This window comes from Cervus canadensis, chromosome 10, assembly GCF_019320065.1.
Source record: "Cervus canadensis isolate Bull #8, Minnesota chromosome 10, ASM1932006v1, whole genome shotgun sequence".
NCBI lineage: Eukaryota > Metazoa > Chordata > Mammalia > Artiodactyla > Cervidae > Cervus > Cervus canadensis.
The window spans coordinates 44,777,828-44,799,849 of NC_057395.1; the positions used below are offsets into that span (position 1 = coordinate 44,777,828).

Consider the following 22,022-nt stretch of genomic DNA (forward strand, 5'->3'; position numbering starts at 1 on the left):
CTGTGATGGCCGCCCTGCCCCATCCAGATGTGTTCGTGTTCCTGTATGAGTGTTCCTTTGTGTATGTGTTCCTGTGTGTGTCTCTCTGTGTGTGTGTGTGTTCCTGTATGTGTGTGTGTGTGTGTATGTGTTCGTAGTTGGATACTTGAAACAATGGGCAAATACTCACTCTCGGTAGATTTGATTCCTTGTCCTGATTGGCTTTCACTAGTTTGCTTGGCATGCTCTCAGTCCTTGTATCAGCCCAACAGGAAAGTTTAGGGCAATTCAGTTCATTTCTGAGTCAGCATCTGGGTGGCTTTTTGAATCCGGTGTACTTATGACTGTTTTTGAGTGCCTTACTATCTCCCCAAATCCACACCCCAGTTCTACTTAGGATTTTATTAATACACAATATAGTCTATGTCTCCACCCTTATTCCTTTGTCGCCGGCCCCGTATATAGCACCCTGGCAGCTGTAATACCCATCCCAGCTGCTCTTCTGTTTAAGCTCGGTAAAACAGACACCAGTCTCCAGGCACCCCCGAAGTAGGTTGCTGATAAGGTTTTCCGTGATTACTCTGGTTTGAGGGAGGCAACTGGGAGCTGATCAAGACTGCACTGCCCCAGGCAGGAGGAGAGTACGTGTGAGTAAATACATGGTGAAATTTCCTACCATTCTAGTCTGGATTTTTCCTAGTTGTGTGTTCACTTTGTTGCTGTATATCTGTGACTGTTTCCCAGAACTCCTATGAGGTTTTTCAGCTGCCTTCTCTTCCTTTTCTTGCCTTCCCAAGGGAGAAATCAGTCCTCCTAACTCACCATTTTGCTGGTATCACTGTACATGTTAAATTTTATTTGTCTTCACAATGTCCCCAAGTATCAGTGCATCACAGTTTCCTTTTCTGTCCCAAATTTGTCAATTTTTTATAGGTTTTCCTCTTATGAATAATGTTGTACAAGATAGTATATTATGTAAAATATGTATCAGTTACACTATGAGAGTACTCTAGAAGTTATATACCTAGGTACAAGGTATAAACACTCAAGAGTCTGTTTGTACACTGCACATGGTATCCTAAAGCTGTTAATAATTAACCTCCAATAAGTATTTTGCCAAAATGTCTGGTTTCCATATTCTGTTCAGGATTTCACCACTGTCAGATCTATAAAGCAAATAATTTTGCTCGAGGGAAATGTAAAAAGGCAAATTTAGTTTCATTTGAAGTTTTGATTCTTTATTAAGAGGTAACATTTAAAAAATGCATATTAAACACTTTTAGTTTGTGTGATTTGTGTATGTGTGTATGTTTGTTCTGAAAGATAGTTGTTTCAATTGATGTTTGATTGAGATTGGGCTTCATAATAGAAAAATGAACAACAATTGCTGTGTGGAAGTTTGGCATATGGTCAATAATTGTTCAGCCAGTCTCATCATTACATGATACTTAAGGTTATACGGATTAAAAAAGGAAACAGGTTGCTTAACTCACTTCAATCCTCTTCTTACTCCATGTGTACGGGTTTAATCCTATTCCTTCTATAATATATGTGCTATCATTGGACGGTGCAGCTGGTGTGTTACCTTTCTGTTATTTATAACTTGTGAAGGTTGAAGAAAAAAATCAAATCACTCTGCTTAGTCAGAGGAGCAACAGACAATGGATCTCAAAAGCCAGAAGGTGAAGCTTAATGATGGCTACTTCATTCCTGTCCTGGAATTTGGAACCTATGCACCTGAGGAGGTAAGAGTAGTGGTTTGGGGTTGAGATATAAACAGTAGTGGATGTGACATGAAAGGAAGGGGACTTGGGTTGTCAAGCATTGAGTTCCTGGGTGATTGTGGGAGGGTCACGTGGTTTCACTAACCAGGCTAGAACCATGCCCTGTGAAAGGGAAGAGAGCATCCAGTCTCCACGCTGCATCAGGGTCTGAGGCTGTGCTTACCTGCAGATTACTCTGGGTTCCCCTCCAGTTTCCATCTCTTCCCCAGCTCTGTAGAAGAGGCGAGACTTGGGTGTCGAGAACACTGACTGTAAGCTGCTTTGCTCTGAGGGGGATTGCAATGGTCGGGTTTCTCTGTGTATTTTGTTAGTTCCAAACCTCCTTCCATCTTCCAAAAAGACATGACCCAGAGAAATGTTTGAGGTAAAAGGTCCTGAAGATGAAATGGCTGAAAACTAATGGGAGAGAATTGCTTTTCTACTGTGGGGTGTCTGCTTGGTCCCAGACCAGACACACTCCAGCTGTATTTTACCCTGTACCTCTGTTTCTGTTGACTACTTCTTCTAATGGGAATTCTAGTGTCATTTGAGGGGATAAGCTACAGTCTTACAGGCCAGGCTTTGTAATGTTTTCTTGGGTTTTGCAGTGTCTTTTTATTAAAGTATAGTTTTCAGTGCTTGGACATGAGGGGCTAGTGGACAAGTGTCTAGACTGGAAGCCAGAAAGTTTGCTGTCCATCTGGTCTTTAGAGTATGTAGCTGTGACAAGGGTCTGACTGGTCCTTAAACTATGTGTCTCACTTCTTCATCTATAAAACAGAAGGAAATATTCAGAGACTCTTTCAAGACAGAAGACAGGGCTTGTTTCCTTGTAGTGCAAAGTGGGATGAGAGGAGGGAAGGGACCAGGCTATACTGAAGCTCACTGGTTCATTCCTTGGTACAGTCCCAAATACCTGAGTATTTAAGAAAAACCAGGACTAGACCCAACAGAGGGAAGTTAGACCAATCATCTAGTTCCTTGAAACAGGGAAGATTCTGAATCACATAAAAAGAAATGGAGTATTATGCAGCATTAAAAACAAAGTTAATCCTGCCATTTGCAACCACACAGATCAACCTGGAGAACATTAAGTTAAATGAGAGAAGCCAGAAATAGAAAGACAAAACTTCATGATCTCTATATGGGTGAAATCTAAAAAAGTGGAACTCACAGAAGAAGAGAGTAGAGGAATGGTGACCAGAAGTTGAGGACAAGGCTGGGAAAAAGGGAAAGATGTTGGTCAAAGGGACAGACCTTCAGTTTGAGATGAATAAGTCTTGACCCCTGATGTTCAGCACGGTGACTCCAGTTAATAATAATGGATTCTATCTTGAGATTTGCTAAGAGAGCAGATCTTCAGTGTTCTCACAAACACCCTCAAAAGTTAGCTATGTGAGGTGATGGATCTCCTGGTAGCTTGATTGTGATCATCAATAACAGTGAGTGATTATAAGCAGTACTTACACTGCTTTAGCACTAGTGCCACTTGGTGCTGGTTGTAAAGAACCCACCTGCCAATGCAGGAGACATAAAAGGTTAAGGATTTGATCCCTGGGTTGGGATGATCCCCTGGAGGAGAGCATAGCCATCCACTTCAGGATTTTTGCATGGAGAATCCCTTGAACAGAGGAGCCTGGTGGGCTACGGTTGCCATAGGGTGGCAAAGAGTTGGACATGACTGAAGCAACTAAGCACACTTGCACTTATATGAAAATATCACTTTGTATACCTTGAATAGATACATTTTTTTGGCGTATTCTGTGTGGCTTCAGTGGTAGCCAGAAGTCATAGAAGCTTCCAGCTTGTTTCTTGATGCTTTTACCATACATCTTATACCTTTGTCAATTTTGCCTCAAACATCTCACAGTGTAAATCCTATCCATGACTACAACTTTATGTTTAGTCCATTGGGTTCTAACAGCAAATCACTGAACCTGGAGGTGGCCTTCGGGTCCTCTGATACCTGTGATCAACCACTAATCGCCTGGGGTTGATGAGTTCCTGGGTGTTTATTTAATTACTGACCAGGAACGTTCAGCAAACTGTTATGGGTTCATCACCACGCATACAGAACTACCCAAAGAAAAGTTGAATCTGGGGAAGATTAAAGCTTGTGCTTTAGCAATCTTTTAACCACGTGAATATGTAAGTACTACCTTTGTTGCTCATGTAGGTTCCTAAGAGTGAAGCTCTGGAGGCAACCAAATTTGCTATAGAGATTGGGTTCCGCCATATTGACTCTGCTCATCTGTACCAAAATGAAGAGCAGGTTGGCCAAGCCATTCGAAGCAAGATTGCAGATGGCACTGTGAAGAGAGAAGACATTTTCTATACTTCAAAGGTGCTGTGTGTGTGTTGTGCGTGTGCACATGTGGGCAACAGATTGTGCCCAGGTGACTATTATATAATAGGATTATTGTTTGGTGAAGAGTTGTTTGGTGACCCATGTTTATTCTTACATTCCTAAAGTATTGGAATTCCCTGGTGTTCCAATGGTTAAGACACAGTGCTTTATTGCCATGAGCCCAGGTTCAATCCTTGGTCAGTGAAGTAATATCCCAAAAGCCATGTGGTAAGCCCCCCTCCCCCCCCAAAAAATTTCCTGAAGTATTATTAACACAGCTTCCATTCTTTAATCTCTACAGCTTTGGTGCACTTTCCTTCAACCAGATTTGGTCCGACCAGCCTTGGAAAAGTCACTGAAAGATCTTCAACTGGATTATGTTGATCTCTATATCATTCATTTCCCAGTGGCCATGAAGGTTGGAAATTTGTATGATCGCTTCTATTTTACTTCTTTTTTTAGAATGTGTATCAACTTGCATGGATGGTTGAATTAAGATCTATCTTAGTAGGTTGTAGGGAGGGTCTCACTAGAGTAAAATCCCCCTAATAATCATTCAGGATCATCTTTTTACTGAATTTCTTTGAATCCCTTACACACCTCCCAGAGAAAGGAGTTAAAGAATCTCTCAGTGTCTGCCTTAAAAACTTGAGGAAATAGAAACAGGTGAGTTCTGCACACAGTCCTGAATATGACTCCTGAATCTCCAGGGATTTCATGAAACAAGAGTTTGGTGCAGCCATGATGAGCAATGACATAATCTTACATTGAATGTGATGAGTTCTTCTCCTCTTTCACCCTTTTGAGTTTAGCAGATTTGGTGGTGCTCCATCTGGATGGGTCTAAAACTAGCAGACATCATAGGGACTTGGGAAACCTTGCCTACACTGTTGCTTGTCTTCATGATGAAGTTTGTAGACTGCACTTAGACTTTAAGAACTGTATTATTATGTAGACAGGAATTTCCTGGCAGTCCAATAGTTACGACTCCATGCTTTCACTGCTGAGGCAAGTTGAGTTGAGGGAAGGAGTACAATCCATGTTTGGGGAACTAAGATCCCACAAGCCTGAGACAAAAAAAAAAAAAAAAAAAAGAAACAACCCACAATGAAACTACAACAACAAAAAACTGTGTTATCTAGAACTCTTGATTTTAAGTTACAGAAATCTACTCAAGCCATCTTATGCAAAATAGCTTAGATGACTATGTAGATGGGAAGTCCAAATCATGGATAGATTTAAGGATTTGCTGTACTCTTCAGAAATGTCTATTTTTCCTATCTCTTATCATGGCATTGGAGGCTTCTCGTGTGGCTCATCAGTAAAGAATCTGCCTGCAATGCAGAAGCTGCAGGAGATGTGGGTTCAATCTCTGGGTTGGGAAGATCCCCTGGAGGAGAGAATGGCAACCCACTCTAGTATTCTTGCCTGGAGAATCCCATGGACAGAGGAGCTTGGTGGGCTACAGTCCATGGGGACACAAAGAGTCAGAAACAACTGAATCAACTTAGCACACAGACACATCATGGCATTGGTCATGATTTGCTTTATTTTTACTGAACATTGGTGACATTTTTGATTGGTGGCAAATATGGTCTTGGGGCAGCTCAAGCCTCATGGTCATGAATGTTTGAGAGCACGTCTGGATCTTCCATATTCCATATCAACCTAAAGAGAACCTTGCTGGTTCACATGCCTGCTCTAGGGCTTCTGATGATCAGATGGAAAAGGAAGTTTGATTATCTAGTCATATCAAGATTGAAATTTTTATTCTGGAAATTATGTCATGTAACTTACTGCCTTTTCCAGCTCAAGAGAAGCATTTCAAAAGAGACAAGTATAAGGAACACACAAACTCCACAAAAGTCATGGGAATCCCCTTTTAGGACCTAGAAACACTACCTACCACTGAAGCCACACAGAATACACCAAAAAAAACAAAAAAAAAAACAAAAAAAAACCCACATATCTATTACAACATATATATATATATAAAGTATAAGAGATTAGAATAAGCCTCCCTCCTAAAGACATTGCTTACAACTCCATATATGCAAATCACTTTGCAAATACTAGTATCCAGAATATAATAATACCTACTTCATGAAGGTTTACTACCTGGTGCCAAGCAGCCAGGCTAAATGTAGAGATACTACTTTGTGACATCTCTAAAATGACTACTTCTATTCCAGACAGGGGAGGAATTGCTTCCAAAAGATGAAAATGGAAAAATAATATTAGACTCAGTGGATCTCTGTCGCACGTGGGAGGTGAGTCTGGGGAGGAGAAAATCAGGGGAGGAGCCAGGAGAGGGGGAACCTCCTTCATTTCTTCCATCTGTGAGAATAGGCTGTGGACCATCAGAATCAGCAGTTCATGAATCTAAGGGTTGTGGTGCTGGGGTTTTGGGGAGGAAACCATTGCTGGAATGCTCACAGAGAGGAACAAAGGAGGAGAATATGGGACAGTGAAGACAGGCATCTCTTTCCTTCCATATGATATGTCTTCTCAGGGATTTTTCTAAGGAGGAAATGGTAATTGTTTTTGTGTCACAACTTCTTTTTTCCTCTTGATAATCAATGCTAATTCTTGACGGGTGACCCTGTTGACAGATAATTTTTCAGCATTTATTTTTGCTCTGTTGCCCATTCTAAATGACTGCTCACCACCCCTTCCTCCCCAGGCCCTGGAGAAGTGTAAGGACGCAGGGCTGACCAAGTCCATTGGGGTGTCCAACTTCAACCACAAGCAGCTGGAGAAGATCCTGAACAAGCCGGGGCTCAAGTACAAGCCCGTCTGCAACCAGGTGAGCAGCTCCGGTCCTCTCTTTCCTGCTCTTCAGAACCTCTTTCTTGCACTGGAGCCTGATGTCTGTCTGCCCTTCCCTCCTGTTCTTCCTGGTCATCATTCTTTGTGGACAGAATATTCTAGAGAGTAGAGCCTCTGTATTTATGGAACATTGTGAATAGAACCCACAGTGGTATCTCTGTTTGATAAAGTCTGGGTGGAAAAGCTGGGGAGGGGGTCCTGCTAAATTTTGGTGGAGACTGAGGAAAGGTAAAGGAGGTGAAGACGGTTTGGACTAGTCACCCAAAACTTAGAGGAAGGTGGTGTTTACCTGAGTCTAAAGGGTGTCCAGAAATGGATGTTAAAATTGCCTGGGAGGGAATTGTGGACAAGAAGGAGGACCACGAAAACATGGCATGGGGTGTAAAGAAAGATAAATCAGGTAATATTGGTTTAAAATTTGCGTGGGGTTTGGATGGCTGAATCCTTAGTTTCAATGTTTCACCTTTTCTGGGTCTTCAGTACCGAAAATGTGCTGAAAACTATGAAAGTCATCCAGTTGAAAGGCTGAAGTTAACGGCTCATGGTGATACTAACAGTCAATAAAATATTTACTCAGAAACATTTACTCATATGTAGAGCTCACCTTGTGATTACTCAAGCTTGGAATGGTTCTCTCATCCATGTCTATCATAAAACTAACTTTTAAGCACACTTTTCTCTATTTTTATCTTGATGTCGATATTTCAAGTTTACATTGAAGTTATAGTTTTTCCTTTAGCATTTTTAAAACTTTTAAATTTTCTGTTGTATTAATATTACTTTTCCATATAATCTGACACTCTTCTCTCTTGGCATTCTACAGGTGGAATGTCACCCTTATCTCAACCAGAGTAAACTGCTGAATTTCTGCAAGTCACACGATATTGTTCTTGTTGCCTATAGTGCTCTGGGATCCCAAAGAGTAAAAGGATGGTAATGAACCCTAAGAAAGACAACACGGTGTTTACCTAAAATTCAGTTTTTGATGAAATGGTTTAAATCATACAGTACTCAGTGGTCAGGAGATAACTCTCATAAGCAGGGGGAAAAAAGGGGAAGGGTGGACTGATTTTTTCTCTTTTATCTTCTCATCACCCAGACAGTTTCTCTACACTGTATCAGCTTGTGTGAAAAAGTTGTTGCTTGTTGTGTCTGACTCTTTGCAACCTCATAGTCTGTAGCCCACCAAACTCCTCTGTCCTGGGATTTTCCAGGCAAGAATAATGAAGTGGGTAGCCATTCCCTTCCCCAGGGGATCTTTCTGACTCAGAGATCCAACCCAGGTCTCCTGCTTGTAGATTCATCAATTACATTAAAATCTGTATATAATCTCCCAGTTGAGACCAGAAACCCAAGCTTATGTCATGATTTTGCTTATTAACTGATGAACACATTTCTAAAAATAGAGGATCCAAACTTCACTTACCTTATGTCTAAAATTGGGACAATAATATGTAACTCCTAGGTCTGTCATGCTAGAAAAAATTTCAATTTGAACCAGTTATGTAAACATCTGTAGGAGAATAATGATGAAATAAATGACTGTCATTCTGGGACTACTCAGGTTTTATCAAAGCCTAGAAAAGTAACATTAGAATTTTTTCTTGTATTTTTCTTCTCTTTCTCTACTCATGGTCTTGATTATCAAAGAAAAATAATCACTGAGAAGTAAAGGAAAAATTCCACGAGTTTGGCAGGCGTGATTTCAACTCAATCATGAATCTGAATTACATGCAGAACTTTGTGAACACAGAATGGGAAGTGACCCAGTTGAGATTCTGATTCAGTTTGTCTTCAACTAAGTCATGGAATTTGTATTTCTAACAAGATCCCGGGTGATACTGATGATGCTGGTCCCTGGAGTGGACCTACTTGGTCTGTTTGAGAAACCTCCTTCGAAATTGAGAATTTAGTCTTAGCTCCTTGGCATTTCTGAATTTCCTTCCAGGATGAACCAGAACCACCCCGTTCTCTTGGAGGACCCAGTTCTTTGTGCCATTGCCAAAAAGAACAAGCAGACCCCAGCTCTGGTTGCCCTTCGCTACCAGATACAACGTGGGATTGTGGTTCTGATCAAGAGTTTCAACAAGAAGCGGATCAAAGAGAACACACAGGTGATGACGAGTGGGGCTGTGGGCAGAGGGCTCCTAAGGAATATCCTTCACGAGGGTCATTCTTTGTCTGTCTCTCAAGACTTTCCTTGAGTCAAGACAAGTCACCTGTTCCTCCCTGTGCATGAACGCCTTGTGTGTATTCCTGGTAGTTTTCTCCTCCTGATGTGGCAACAGGAAATGTGGCATGGCTGGAGAGGGTTAACATTGGACAGATGTGTGTGCTCAGTTGTTCAGTCTTGTCTGACTCTTTGTGACTGCATGGACTGTAGCCTGCCAGGCTAGTCTGTCCATGGGGATTCTTTAGGCAAGAATACTGGAGTGGGTTGCCATGCCCTCCTCCAGGGGATCTTCCCAACCCAGGAATCAAACTGGAATCTCCTGCATTGCAGGCCAATTCTTCACCATCTGAGCCAAGTTTAGACAGATGACAGAGATTTATTTCCAGTGTTACTTCTGCAATTTATTCTGTCACCTTGTGCAAATGACATCTTATTTCCTTTGTTCTCAATTGATGAAATTGTGAAATTTTTAGGCTGTTTGGACTGCTCCAACAAAATACCACAGATTGAGTGGCTGAGAAAAAAATTGAAATTTCTTTCTCACATTTGTGAAGCTGGAGTCTTGAGGTCAGGGGGCTTGTGTGGTTGGGTGAGGGCCCTCCTTCAGGTCACAAGCTTCTCCTTGTACCTTACCATGGTGGAGGGGTGAACAGAGTATTTCCCTGAATACTAACAAGGTTTCATCTTCATACATTTAATTTCCATGAGTTTCTGCCTTTGAGAAGCTCCTCTTCAAGACTTTATCCACTTTAGCTTGGTTGTTTCTATTTTGACTTCTGTGTGGGAGACCAATATTGTCCTCTTAGTGTAGCTGCACAGAAAACCCTCCCCAATTTCAGGATTTAATGTAGAGATCAGTTATGCTTCTCTTGATTCTGTGGTTTAACAATCAGCCCACACTCAACTAAGCTGTTGTCCTCTTGGCTGGGCTCTCTCATGCATTTGCAGTTCAGTGCAGAGCAGCTCAGCAGTTCCGCTTTAGCAGTTGGATGTGGCTCTTGTTAGAGGAGCCTGCATGCTTCTCTGCGTAGTTTTTCATATACGTTTGGCTAGACTGTGGTAAACTGACTTGGTCTTTATCTCAGCACAGTGCTGTGATCCAAAGTCAGTGATTAGGGAAAAAATCCTCTTCCTGTCTGGGCTCAGATCTGGCTCAGCACTTCTGGGAAATATCACTGTTCAGTGCCACAGGTTATAGGTCAGGCCAAGTCAAGGGGAATGGAAATTGTCCCCTGATCAATTGTTTCTGTGTTTCCATTTAAATTTGGTTCTGTAATCTAGCTGGAACTGGTTATCTAAGATAATATGAAAATAGATACATACATCTTTAGGTATATTTAAATTTAAACCTAAAGCTCCATATTTCCTCACAGATTTTCATTGTCAACTCTGTCATATATCAAGTCTCCAGAAGTACATTTCTGGTGTCTCTCTTCTATTTAACTATTCTGTTTTCTGCAACATGTTATTAAAGTGGAAAATAAGTATGCTTTTCAGAATGATAATTTTTTATTTTTTAAGAATGTCCTGACTGCTTTTGTTTAGCTCTCTTTTATTGAAAATTTAGTATCACTTTACCAACTTCTGGGGAAGAATACATGCTCAAGTCTTTGGATCATGTTGCATTGAAGCACTAGATCATTTGGAGAAAATGAATTTCTTTACAGAATTGAGCTTTCCATTTCATGAATATGATATTAATTTTTAATTATCTAGGTGTTCTTTAATGTTAAACATTTTTCATAACTTTCTCCACAAATGCATTTACATAAAGTTTTTGTTAGATTCAGTCATAGATAATGAATAGTTTGATATCAGAGTCTTGAATAGGCTTTCACAGGGAGCCTCCTTCCCACAATGCTTCAGCTGAATGTTATCACCCTTAGAGCATGTTGGGGAGAGTTAATCAGTTTAATGTTAGCTCAGGTTGAGGTATTGAGTCATGAGTGTCCACAGGCAATGTGTTTGGAAAAAGAAGATTTTAGTTTGTTTTCTGTCACAAGTGATTCACTAAGAAAGATAAGGGACTGATGCACTGTAATGTTTGTGAGGTGGACAGAGAAGGAGAAGGTGTGTAAAGGAGAGGTGAGAACTCAGCAGAAGGTCCCAGGTTGTTCTCCTGGAAGCTGAGGACAGACATGGCTTCCCTGTCCCCTCCTCATGTCTTTATCCAGCTGGAAAGTCCTCCAGTCCCCAGGCGGGAGGCTGTCTCCTTGGGGGAGAGGTTAATGTGACTGTTCCTTCCTTCCAGGTGTTTGACTTTGAACTGAGTCCAGAAGACATGAAAGCAATTGATGGCATCAACAGAAATATAAGATATAATGAGATACTATTGTAAGTGATTTGCAGATATTTCACACATACACTGTTTTCTGTAGCAGGCAGGTCAGCAGGAGGAAAAGCTTTTCAAAAGCTTAATTCTGGGAAGAGAGTCCTGATTTTCAGTGTAGTAGTAAACCAGGGGCTTCCTACAGACCTCAGACCAGAGGTTTCCTCCAGAGCTCCATCTCTGACCATCAGAAATGTGACTTGAACCCAGGACAGCCCATCAGTAGAACCCCCAGATTAGACATCATGGTGATTTCACTACACTGTGTCCCTAATCACTATCCCTAGTGTACCTCCTCTCAGGACAGAGGGTCCCAGGAAACACAAAGTGCATAGTGCCTGCAGCCCACTATTCTTTCAGGGACCTGTGAACATGTTTCATCTTTAATTCTTTTTGTATCAAGGGAAAATGATTATATTAATAATTGCTGTATAATAATGAATCCATCATGCATTACATTCATGTTTTTTTGTTGTTCAGTTGTAAAGTCCTGTTTGACTCTTTTTCAACCCCATGGGCTGTAGCCTACCAGGCTCTTCTGTCCATGGGATTTCCCAGGCATTTCCCTGTCCAAGGGATCTTCCCAACCCAGGGGTTGGACCCATGTCTCCTGCCTGGGCAGTGGGATCCTTTACCACTGAACAACCTGGGAAGCCTGCGTTGATGTTTGCCCATGTACAGTTGTGAAATGTCATGTTAATGTTTTTCTGGAGGGGATCCAGGCAGGCCAATGTGCATCAGTGCTCCAAAGTCACAGGGGGCCTACTTCCACCCCGTCCCCTAAGAGTCTGATGGGTTTTCTCCCTAATGAGCATTTCTTCTCCAAGACATTGTCCATTTATTTCAAATTGATCTCTTCATTGGCCTTTTTCCCTATTCCAACTCCCATTTCCTCATCCTTATAATTTCACAAAACTGAATTACAAGTAGGTCATTAACTGACCCTCCAGTGAATGACTTCTGCGTCCTTAGCAGGACATGCCCAGGTAAGATCGGTAGGGTGTTTGATTTTTTGAGTCAACACTTACCCCACTGTAGCTTCTGTCCATCAGGGGTACATCCCTTTGGAAGCCCCTATCACCTGGACTTTGACTTAGTCACTAACACCCAACTCCAGCTGCCTAACTCCTGAAGAAGGCGATCAGGATCGAACAGACAGAATAGAAATTTGAAAGGGAGTTTTGAGAAATGAGAATACAAATTATTGGGAAAATGAAGATTTAATTTCAGTGAAAGATCTCAAAACTGCCCCTGTTGTTACAAAGCTATATCATGATTCTAAGAAAGGATATGATACATGGAACAAACATGGAAAGCTCCTCTTCTCTACTCAAAGGCTTTTAAGTTCTCAAAGGCTTTTTAATTCTATGTTTTCCATCATTAGGCTGTGAGTGCCTATCTTTGTGGGCTCAACTGAATAGCACAGCTCCTGGAACATGGAATTGCTAAAAATGCACTTTATAATGAATTGAATTTAAAAGGACACATTAGAATGAAAAGCACAAACATGGAAAAAAGGAAAAGAGCAGTAATACTAACTGCTGAATAACCAGTGTTTTAATATATTATAAAGTAAGAAAATAATGATCTCACTTTGTGTTGTGCGATTATTGAGGTGTATGTGGTATCTCTTCAACAGATGAAAAATTCCTTAATGGGGACACCCTGTATTTTGGGGGGTTCTCAGTATCTGCTTATCCATGAATGTGTGAAAAAGAGCAGCTAATTTGTTCACTGTGACTCTTCTCATCATCTAGGGACAGAAGTTCCACCTGTGTCTGAAATGATCCCCACAGTTAGTCCTACATCTTGTGCTCTCCTATAAATTGTAACCTGAGTCAAACTACCTGTCATTGTGGAGTGAATATTACATATGAATGTTGGGACTGGACGTGCAGGTGCTGTGTGCACATGGAGCAGGCATCTGCATTTGTGTTTGTTGGGGGAGAAGGAGGGACCTGCTTGTAGATTTAGAGTTTTATCCCATTCTGACCACATTCACAGAATAATGTTCTCTATGATAACATGACTGATTTAATAAGTGAATCCTTCTCCTTCTCTTTCAGTGGTGTTGGTCACCCTGATTATCCATTCTCTGAAGAATATTGACTCTCAGCTCTCACCGTGATTCTTTGAGAATGTCTTGCTTCTAGGGTAGTGAAGAAGATTTTTGTTGTTGGCGGAGGTGCTTAAATGAAGTGTCTGAAATTTTGAACGCTTGCTTTTCCTTTTAAAACATTTAACACTTTATGAAACAATAAAGACTTCAAAGTAAGAATACTTCTTTCTGATAATTAAGGTAATACATACAAATTACAGGAAATTAGGAAATAGAAGGCAAAGGATCAAAAATAAAAATAAGCTGTGATTAGCCATTTTAATAATACTTTGGTGCATATTCCTATACAAATGTGAGGTTTTATTTACAAAGAGAAAGAATCTTCAATCTACAGGTTGTATACTTATTTTTTAACTTAGTATAATTATTTTGGTAAGTTAAAAATATGACTTACAAATCCAGCATTATATTTTGCTTACTGTAAGGCAGCAAATCTTATTAATTTAATTTCTTAATTGTCTGCCTAGAAATTGTTTTATCAGTAGATATTAATTAAAATGAGAAATTATTGAGTTGATAGTCTAGTGGAGGCTGAGACTGTGAACGAGTCAGGAATATTTAGCCGTTAGAAAAGGGTAAGTGCCTGTAAGAGATATTTCTACACAACCTCTCTCATTTCTGTACATCTGTTAGGCAGAGGAGCCAGCTATACTTCATCCCACACAACTTCTCATTTGTACAAGAAAGAGCCTTGAAACATACAGATAGTGCTCCCTGCGTTTCTCTGGAACAGAAAATGCTAGTCAAGGAAGTATGAGTATTCATGTAACATTTAAGGGCCAGCAAGTCAGCTGATGTGGGTGGAGTTTAGTGAGTTGGGGAGAGAGGAGCTGAAGAGAAGGCCAGAGAGCCGGTGGGGGGGGGGGGTCTGTGTCATGTAGATTTTTGAAAGGACTTTACTCTGAGAGAAATGGAGAATTACATTTTGGGTTTTGAGCATAGTAGTTACATGAGGTGATGTTTTTTTTAAAAAGTCACTCTGTAGAGGAACAAGATGGCACATGAGTAGGTGGACGTGGAGTACATCTCTCTCCTCAGATACATCAGGAATACACCTTCAGAAACAGAAGTGCATACAGAACACCATCTGAGAGTGGACAGGAGGACCTGACCAGCGGAAAAGAATATATGGAACCACACAAAACTCCATAGAACAAAGGAATGAGGGGGAATAACTGGAGTGTTAGTAGGACTGGACCTGCCCTCAGCGCATGGGGGAAGTGAAACAGGGGTTCAGTCCCCACAGCGGGGCAATTGTCTGAGTCAGAAGAGAAACATTTAAGAATGAATGTGAAACAGTTGATCTGTGGTAGCCTGAATAGAATGAGAATCAGACAGTTCTTGCTGCAGCCATACATATCCTGGACAGGGATGCAAGTCCCCTAGAAGGTGCAATGGCTGGGAGCTGGAGCTTAGGGATTGTGGAGCAATCCCAGGCAAGGGCTGCTGTGGAGAGACGGATGAGGGGATGTGAGGGAGGAGACTGTGGTGGGAAATGCCTGTGGAGGAAAGCCAGGCAGACATGGAAGCAAGGTGATACTGCTGATTCATGCATAGGGGATGGAGTCATCACCATAGCCTCTCTCTCCCCACACACCAGCATGGACAGCTGAACAATAGAGAGGATGACCCATTAAGCACCTGAGGCAGGGAACTACAGAGGAGGACCCCACCCAGAGTGCTCCTTTAAGTGCCTGATTTGCCGATCTACAGACTAGGTCCCCAGCCCGGGGCAGGAAGGCGGGGGCACTGGGAGAGGGGCCTCCTATGTGCCTGATGCATGGAACAACAGAGAAGGACCCCAGGCAAGGGAGCCCTCTAAGTGCCTGAACGGGCTGAGCTATGGACAAAGACTAGCTGAAGAGGCCTTCTGATCGTCAGGTACCAGAGGCTCGAAAAAAGACTCTGATAGGGCCAATACTCCAGTGGCTCAGGCAGTCCGTATCCCTGCACACTTGGCACCACCATGGTCCCCACAACCCAAGCAGCTCTGCCACCTTCATGCTCACCCCTCACTGGGGCAGAGCTGTCACAGGCTAAAAAAGTCTTGTGTCTATGCACACGGGGTTCCTTTGGTCATGCCCAACTCTCTGTGACCCTGTGGACTGTGGCTTGCCAGGCTTTTCTATCAGGTGGCTCTCCAGGCAAGAATACTGGAGTGTATTGGACAATACTGGTTGCCATACTCTTCTAGAACACTATATTTCCTGCTGCCCTAGCCGCTAACTCTCCTGAGTACCTGGTGCTGCCAGAACCCCTGTGACCCAAGCAGCTACACCACCTCCACACCTGGCCCTCGCTGGGACAAACCCAAGTCCTCCAGGGCACTCTCAGGAGCAAATCCCAGTGGATGACCCACATGCGGAGGTGAAAATAAAGCCACAATGGAAACCCAGGGGCAGTGTGGCTAAGGAAAAGACCCTAAACCTTCTCACCAGCTATATAAGCTGCAGATTAAGTCCACACAATAAACTACGCAGACTCTGTGTCTATGGAATGTATAAAAGGACACTGAGAGCGCCCACAAAAGAAAACACACTAGCTCTGATAGCTGTGGACATTGGAGGCAAGAACACACAGGAGTAGGACCAATTAGAATCTGAACTGCCCCCACAGCGGGTCCAGAGACCAGCACAGTGTTGGGGGGCATCCTAGGGAGGTGAGGTGGACTGTGACTCGAAGTAAAGGAAAGGATCCTGATAGCAGTGACTCAAGAAAAACATTTATTATTCTTATGTTTTGACTTGTTTTGTGGTTTCTTTTGGATCTTTTCCCCCCCTCCCCCCATCCCCGTTGTAGTTGTTAATTTTATTGGTACTATGAAATTTAATTAAGCTTTTGAGGTTTTTTTTTTTTTTTTTCCAGTCACACTTTTTGCTGTTCTTATAAACCTCTGCCTCTATGTTGGGCTTTTGCCGTTCTGTTGAGTTTTCCTTTTTTTGTTTTTTCTTTTCTCTTCCTTTTTTGTTTTTTCTTTTTCTCTTTTTAATTTTTTAAAACCTTCCTTTGTTTGCTTTTCCTACTGTTCTTTTCCCCTTGCAGTTAACCTTTAATGTATAGAAATCTTCTTTATCTATATCTATTTAACTTTGCATATCTATTCTTTCTTTCTTTCCTTTCCTCTCAACATATTTGTTAGTTTTGTTTTCATTGCTTTATTCCCCACTTGGCACCTTGCTTTAGTTTTGTTTTCCAGTTTGTGCTTTAGTTAGTTTTGTTTTTAATTGGTAGATATAATTTTTGGTTTCCTTTGTTCTCTGGGTCAATTGATCATACTTTATTTTTGTTGGACTCTCTTGATTTTGCTTATGGATGTATATGTATATGTGTATAGTCCATCATTCAAATTATTATTTACCTGATTTTGTAACTTTCATTTGTCTGGGGTTCATCTTTGGTTTCTCATTTTTAGGTATGTGCTTTAATCTCATTTACTGCCATAGCAAACCACTTGTGGAATCTTTGTTCCTGACCAGAGATCAAGCCCTGAGCTTCTGGCATGGGAGTACTGACTCCAAGACCCTAGACTACCAGAGAACTAACCCTAGGGAGTATCAAATAGTGAGAACTCCCACAAAGGAAACCACTTGAATACAAGACCTGGCATCACCCAACCACCAGGAGCACTCTGCAGGACACCTCATCCAAACAACAAACAAAACAAAAATACAAACCTAATCATCAGCAGACAGGATTACCTCCTCACTCAGCCTTGCCCATCAGTAGAAAAACAATCAAACAACAAAAAAACAGCATAGATCTCACCCTATATGAAGCTTACACAAACCACTGCACCAACCTTGGGGGGCGGGGCAGAAACCAAAAGGAAGAAAGAATTCAACCTTGAAGCCTGGGAAAAGGAAACCTCAAGCACAATAATTAAAAAAAAAAAAAAAAAAAAAGAATGAAAAGGCAGAGAAACCCTGCACAAATGAAGGAACAAACTTTCACAGAAGTCCAAATAAATGAAGAGGAAATAGGCAAACTACCTGATAAGGAATTCAGAATAATGACAGTAAAAATGATCAAAAACCTTGAAAACAGAATGGAGAAAATGCCTGAATCAATTAATAAAGACCTAGAAGAATTAAAGAACAAACATAGAGACAAACAACACGATTACTGGAATTAAAAATACTCTAGAAGGAATCAATAGCAGAATGTATGAAGCAGAATGAATCAGTGAGCTGGAAGATAAAATGGTGGAAATAACTCCTGAAGAGCAGAATAAAGTAAAAAGAATGAAAAGAACTGAAAATACTTTCAGAGACCTCTGGGACAATATCAAATGCACCAACATACAAATTATAGGGGCCCAAGAAGAAGAAGAGAGAAAGAAAGGATATGAGAAACTTTTTGAAGAGATTACAGTTGAAAATGTCCCCAGCATGTAAAAGGAAAGAGTCAATCAAGTCCAAGAGGCACAAAGAGTCCCATACACAGGATAAACCCAAGGAGAAACACATCAAGACACATACTAATCAAACTAACAAAGATTAAACACAAAGAAAGAATATTAAAAGCAGCAAGGGAAAAGCAACGAGTAACATACAAGGGAAACCTCATACGTTTAACAGCTGATCTTGTAGCAGAAACTCTGCAAACCAGAAGGGAATGGCAGAATATTTTTAAAGTACTGAAAGGGAAAAATCTACAACCAAGATTACTCTACGTGGCAAGGACCTCATTCAAAATTGATGGAGAAATCAAAAGCTTTTCAGACAAGCAAAAGTTAAGAGAATTCAGTACTACCAAACTAGCTTTATAACAAATGTTAAAGGGACTTAAATAGTCAAGAAACACAAGAGAAGAAAAAGATCTACAAAATCAAACTCTAACAATTAAGAAAATGGCAATAGGAACATATATATCAATAATTACTTTAAATGTAAATGGACTAAATGCTCTACTAAATGACACAGACTGGCTGAAGGGATACAAAAACAAGACCCATATATATATATATATATATACTGCATACAAGAAACCCACTTCAGACCTTAAGACACATATATACTGAAAGTGAGAGGATGGCGAAATATATTCCATGCAAATGGAAAGCAAATGAAATCTGGAGTAACAATCCCCACATTAGACAAAACAGACCTTAAAATAAAGAATATTTCAAGAGATAAGGAAGGACACTACATAATGATCAGGGGATCAATCCAAGAGGAAGACATAACGATTGTGAATATCTATGCACCCAACATAGGAGCACCTCAATACCTAAGACAAACAGTAACAGACATAAAAGGAGAAATTGACAGTAACACAACAATAGTAGGAGACTTTAACACCCTACTCACCAATGGACAGATCATCAAAACAGAAAATTAATAAGAGAGCACAAGTCTTTTTTTTTTTTTTTTTTAATTTTTTTATTAGTTGGAGGCTAATTACTTCACAACATTTCAGTGGGTTTTGTCATACATTGATATGAATCAGCCATAGATTTACACTTATTCCCCATCCCGATCCCCCCTCCCATCTCCCTCTCCACCCGATTCCTCTGGGTCTTCCCAGTGCACCAGGCCGGAGCACTTGTCTCATGCATCCCACCTGGGCTGGTGATCTGTTTCACCATAGATAGTATACATGCTGTTCTTTTGAAATATCCCACCCTCACATTCTCCCACAGAGTTCAAAAGTCTGTTCTGTATTTCTGTGTCTCTTTTTCTGTTTTGCATATAGGGTTATCGTTACCATCTTTCTAAATTCCATATATATGTGTTAGTATGCTGTAATGTTCTTTATCTTTCTGGCTTACTTCACTCTGTATAAGGGGCTCCAGTTTCATCCATCTTATTAGGACTGGTTCAAATGAATTCTTTTTGATGGCTGAGTAAAATTCCATGGTGTATATGTACCACAGCTTCCTTATCCATTCATCTGCTGATGGGCATCTAGGTTGCTTCCATGTCCAGGCTATTATAAACAGTGCTGCGATGAACATTGGGGTGCACGTGTCTCTTTCAGATCTGGTTTCCTCAGTGTGTATGCCCAGAAGTGGGATTGCTGGGTCATATGGCAGTTCTATTTCCAGTTTTTTAAGGAATCTCCACACTGTTTTCCATAGTGGCTGTACTAGTTTGCATTCCCACCAACAGTGTAAGAGGGTTCCCTTTTCTCCACAGCCTCTCCAGCATTATTGCTTGTAGACTTTTTGATAGCAGCCATCCTGACTGGCGTGTAATGGTACCTCATTGTGGTTTTGATTTGCATTTCTCTAATAATGAGTGATGTTGAGCATCTTTTCGTGTGTTTGTTAGCCATCTGTATGTCTTCTTTGGAGAAATGTCTGTTTAGTTCTTTGGCCCATTTTTTGATTGGGTCATTTATTTTTCTGGAATTGAGCTGCAGGAGTTGCTTGTATATTTTTGAGATTAATCCTTTGTCTGTTTCTTCATTTGCTATTATTTTCTCCCAATCTGAGGGCTGTCTTTTCACCTTACTTATAGTTTCCTTTGTAGTGCAAAAGCTTTTAAGTTTCATTAGATCCCATTTGTTTAGTTTTGCTTTTATTTCCAATATTCTGGGAGGTGGGTCATAGAGGATCTTGCTGTGATTTATGTCGGAGAGTGTTTTGCCTATGTTCTCCTCTAGGAGTTTTATAGTTTCTGGTCTTACATTTAGATCTTTAATCCATTTTGAGTTTATTTTTGTGTATGGTGTTAGAAAGTGTTCTAGTTTCATTCTTTTACAAGTGGTTGACCAGTTTTCCCAGCACCACTTGTTAAAGAGGTTGTCTTTTTTCCATTTTATATCCTTGCCTCCTTTGTCAAAGATAAGGTGTCCATAGGTTCGTGGATTTATCTCTGGGCTTTCTATTCTGTTCCATTGGTCTATATTTCTGTCTTTGTGCCAGTACCACACTGTCTTGATGACTGTGGCTTTGTAGTAGAGTCTGAAGTCAGGCAGGTTGATTCCTCCAGTTCCATTCTTCTTTTTCAAGATTACTTTGGCTATTCGAGGTTTTTTGTATTTCCATACAAATTGTGAAATTCTTTGGTCTAGTTCTGTGAAAAATACCGTTGGTAGCTTGATAGGGATTGCATTGAATCTATAGATTGCTTTGGGTAGAATAGCCATTTTGACAATATTGATTCTTCCAATCCATGAACACGGTATGTTTCTCCATCTGTTTGTGTCCTCTTTGATTTCTTTCATCAGTGTTTTATAGTTTTCTATGTATAGGTCTTTTGTTTCTTTAGGTAGATATACTCCTAAGTAGAGAGCACAAGTCTTAAATGATACATTAGATGAGATGGATCTCATTGATATCTTAAGGATATTCCATACAAATGCAGAAGAATACACCTTCTTCTCAAGTGCCTATGGAACATTTTCAAGAATAGAGCAGGTCTTGTGTCACAAATCAAGGCTTAGTAAATTTAAGAAAATTGAAATCATATCAAGCATCTTTTCTGACCTCAACACTGTCAATTACAAGTAAAAAACTGTAAGAAACACAAACACATGGAGATTAAATAATACATTTCTAAATAACCAACAGGTTACTGAATAAATCAAAAGGGAAATCAAAAGATTTCTAGAAACAAATGACAAGGAAAACATGACAACTCAAAATCTATGGGATGCAGTAAAAGCAGTTCTAAGGGAGGAGTTTAGAGCAAATACAATCCTACCTCAAGAAACAAGAAAAACATCGAATAGACAACACAACTTTACACCTATAACAATTGGAAAAAGAAGACCCCCCCCACCACAATTAATAGAAGGAAAGAAGTTATAAAGATCAGAGCAGAAATAAATGAAAAAGAAATAAAAGAATCGATAGTAAAGATTAATAAAACTAAAAGCTGGTTCTTTGAGAAGATAAACAAACCTGACAAACTTTTAGCCAGACTCATCAAGAAAAAAAGAGAGAAGAATCAAATCAACAAAATTAGAAATGAAAAAGGAAAGGTTACAACTGACAATGCAGAAATACAGAGGATTGTAAGAGACTATTATGAACAACCATATGGCAATAAAATGGATAACCTGGAAGAAATGGACAGATTCAGAGAAAAGTTCAATCTTCCCAGACTGAACCAGGAAGAAATAGAAATTATGAACAACCCAATTACAAGAACTGAAATCGAAGCTGTGATAAAAAATCTCTAAAATAACAAAAGCCCGGGACTTGATGTCTTCACAGGAGAATTCTATCAAATATTTAGAGAAGAGCTAATGCCTATCCTTCTAAAACTCTTTCAAAAAATTGCAGAGGAAGGAACACTTCCAAACTCATTCTACAAGGCCACCATCACCCTTATCCCAAAACCAGACAAAGACAGCACACAAAAAGAAAACTACAGGCCAGTATCACTGCTGATCATAGATGCAAAAATCCTCAACTAAATTTTAGCAAACAGAATTCAACAACAAATTAAAAAGCTCATACACCATGATCAAGTTGAGTTCATTCCAGGGATGCAAGCATTCTTCAATATATGCAAATCAATCAATGTGATATA

The 22,022-nt window shown here is 40.4% G+C and overlaps 1 protein-coding gene across 1 annotated transcript; it reads left to right on the forward strand.

The window, feature by feature from the left end:
• The first annotated feature begins 430 nt into the window (after positions 1-430).
• LOC122448583 (prostaglandin F synthase 1-like) lies at positions 431-13,698 on the forward strand. Its single transcript, XM_043480007.1, has 10 exons — positions 431-626; positions 1,591-1,724; positions 3,919-4,086; positions 4,391-4,507; positions 6,282-6,359; positions 6,773-6,895; positions 7,742-7,851; positions 8,867-9,032; positions 11,343-11,425; positions 13,487-13,698. The coding sequence occupies exons 2-10, from the start codon at positions 1,641-1,643 to the stop codon at positions 13,527-13,529; spliced, it is 972 nt and encodes a 323-aa protein (XP_043335942.1). The 5' UTR covers positions 431-626; positions 1,591-1,640; the 3' UTR covers positions 13,530-13,698.
• Positions 13,699-22,022: the final 8,324 nt, after the last annotated feature.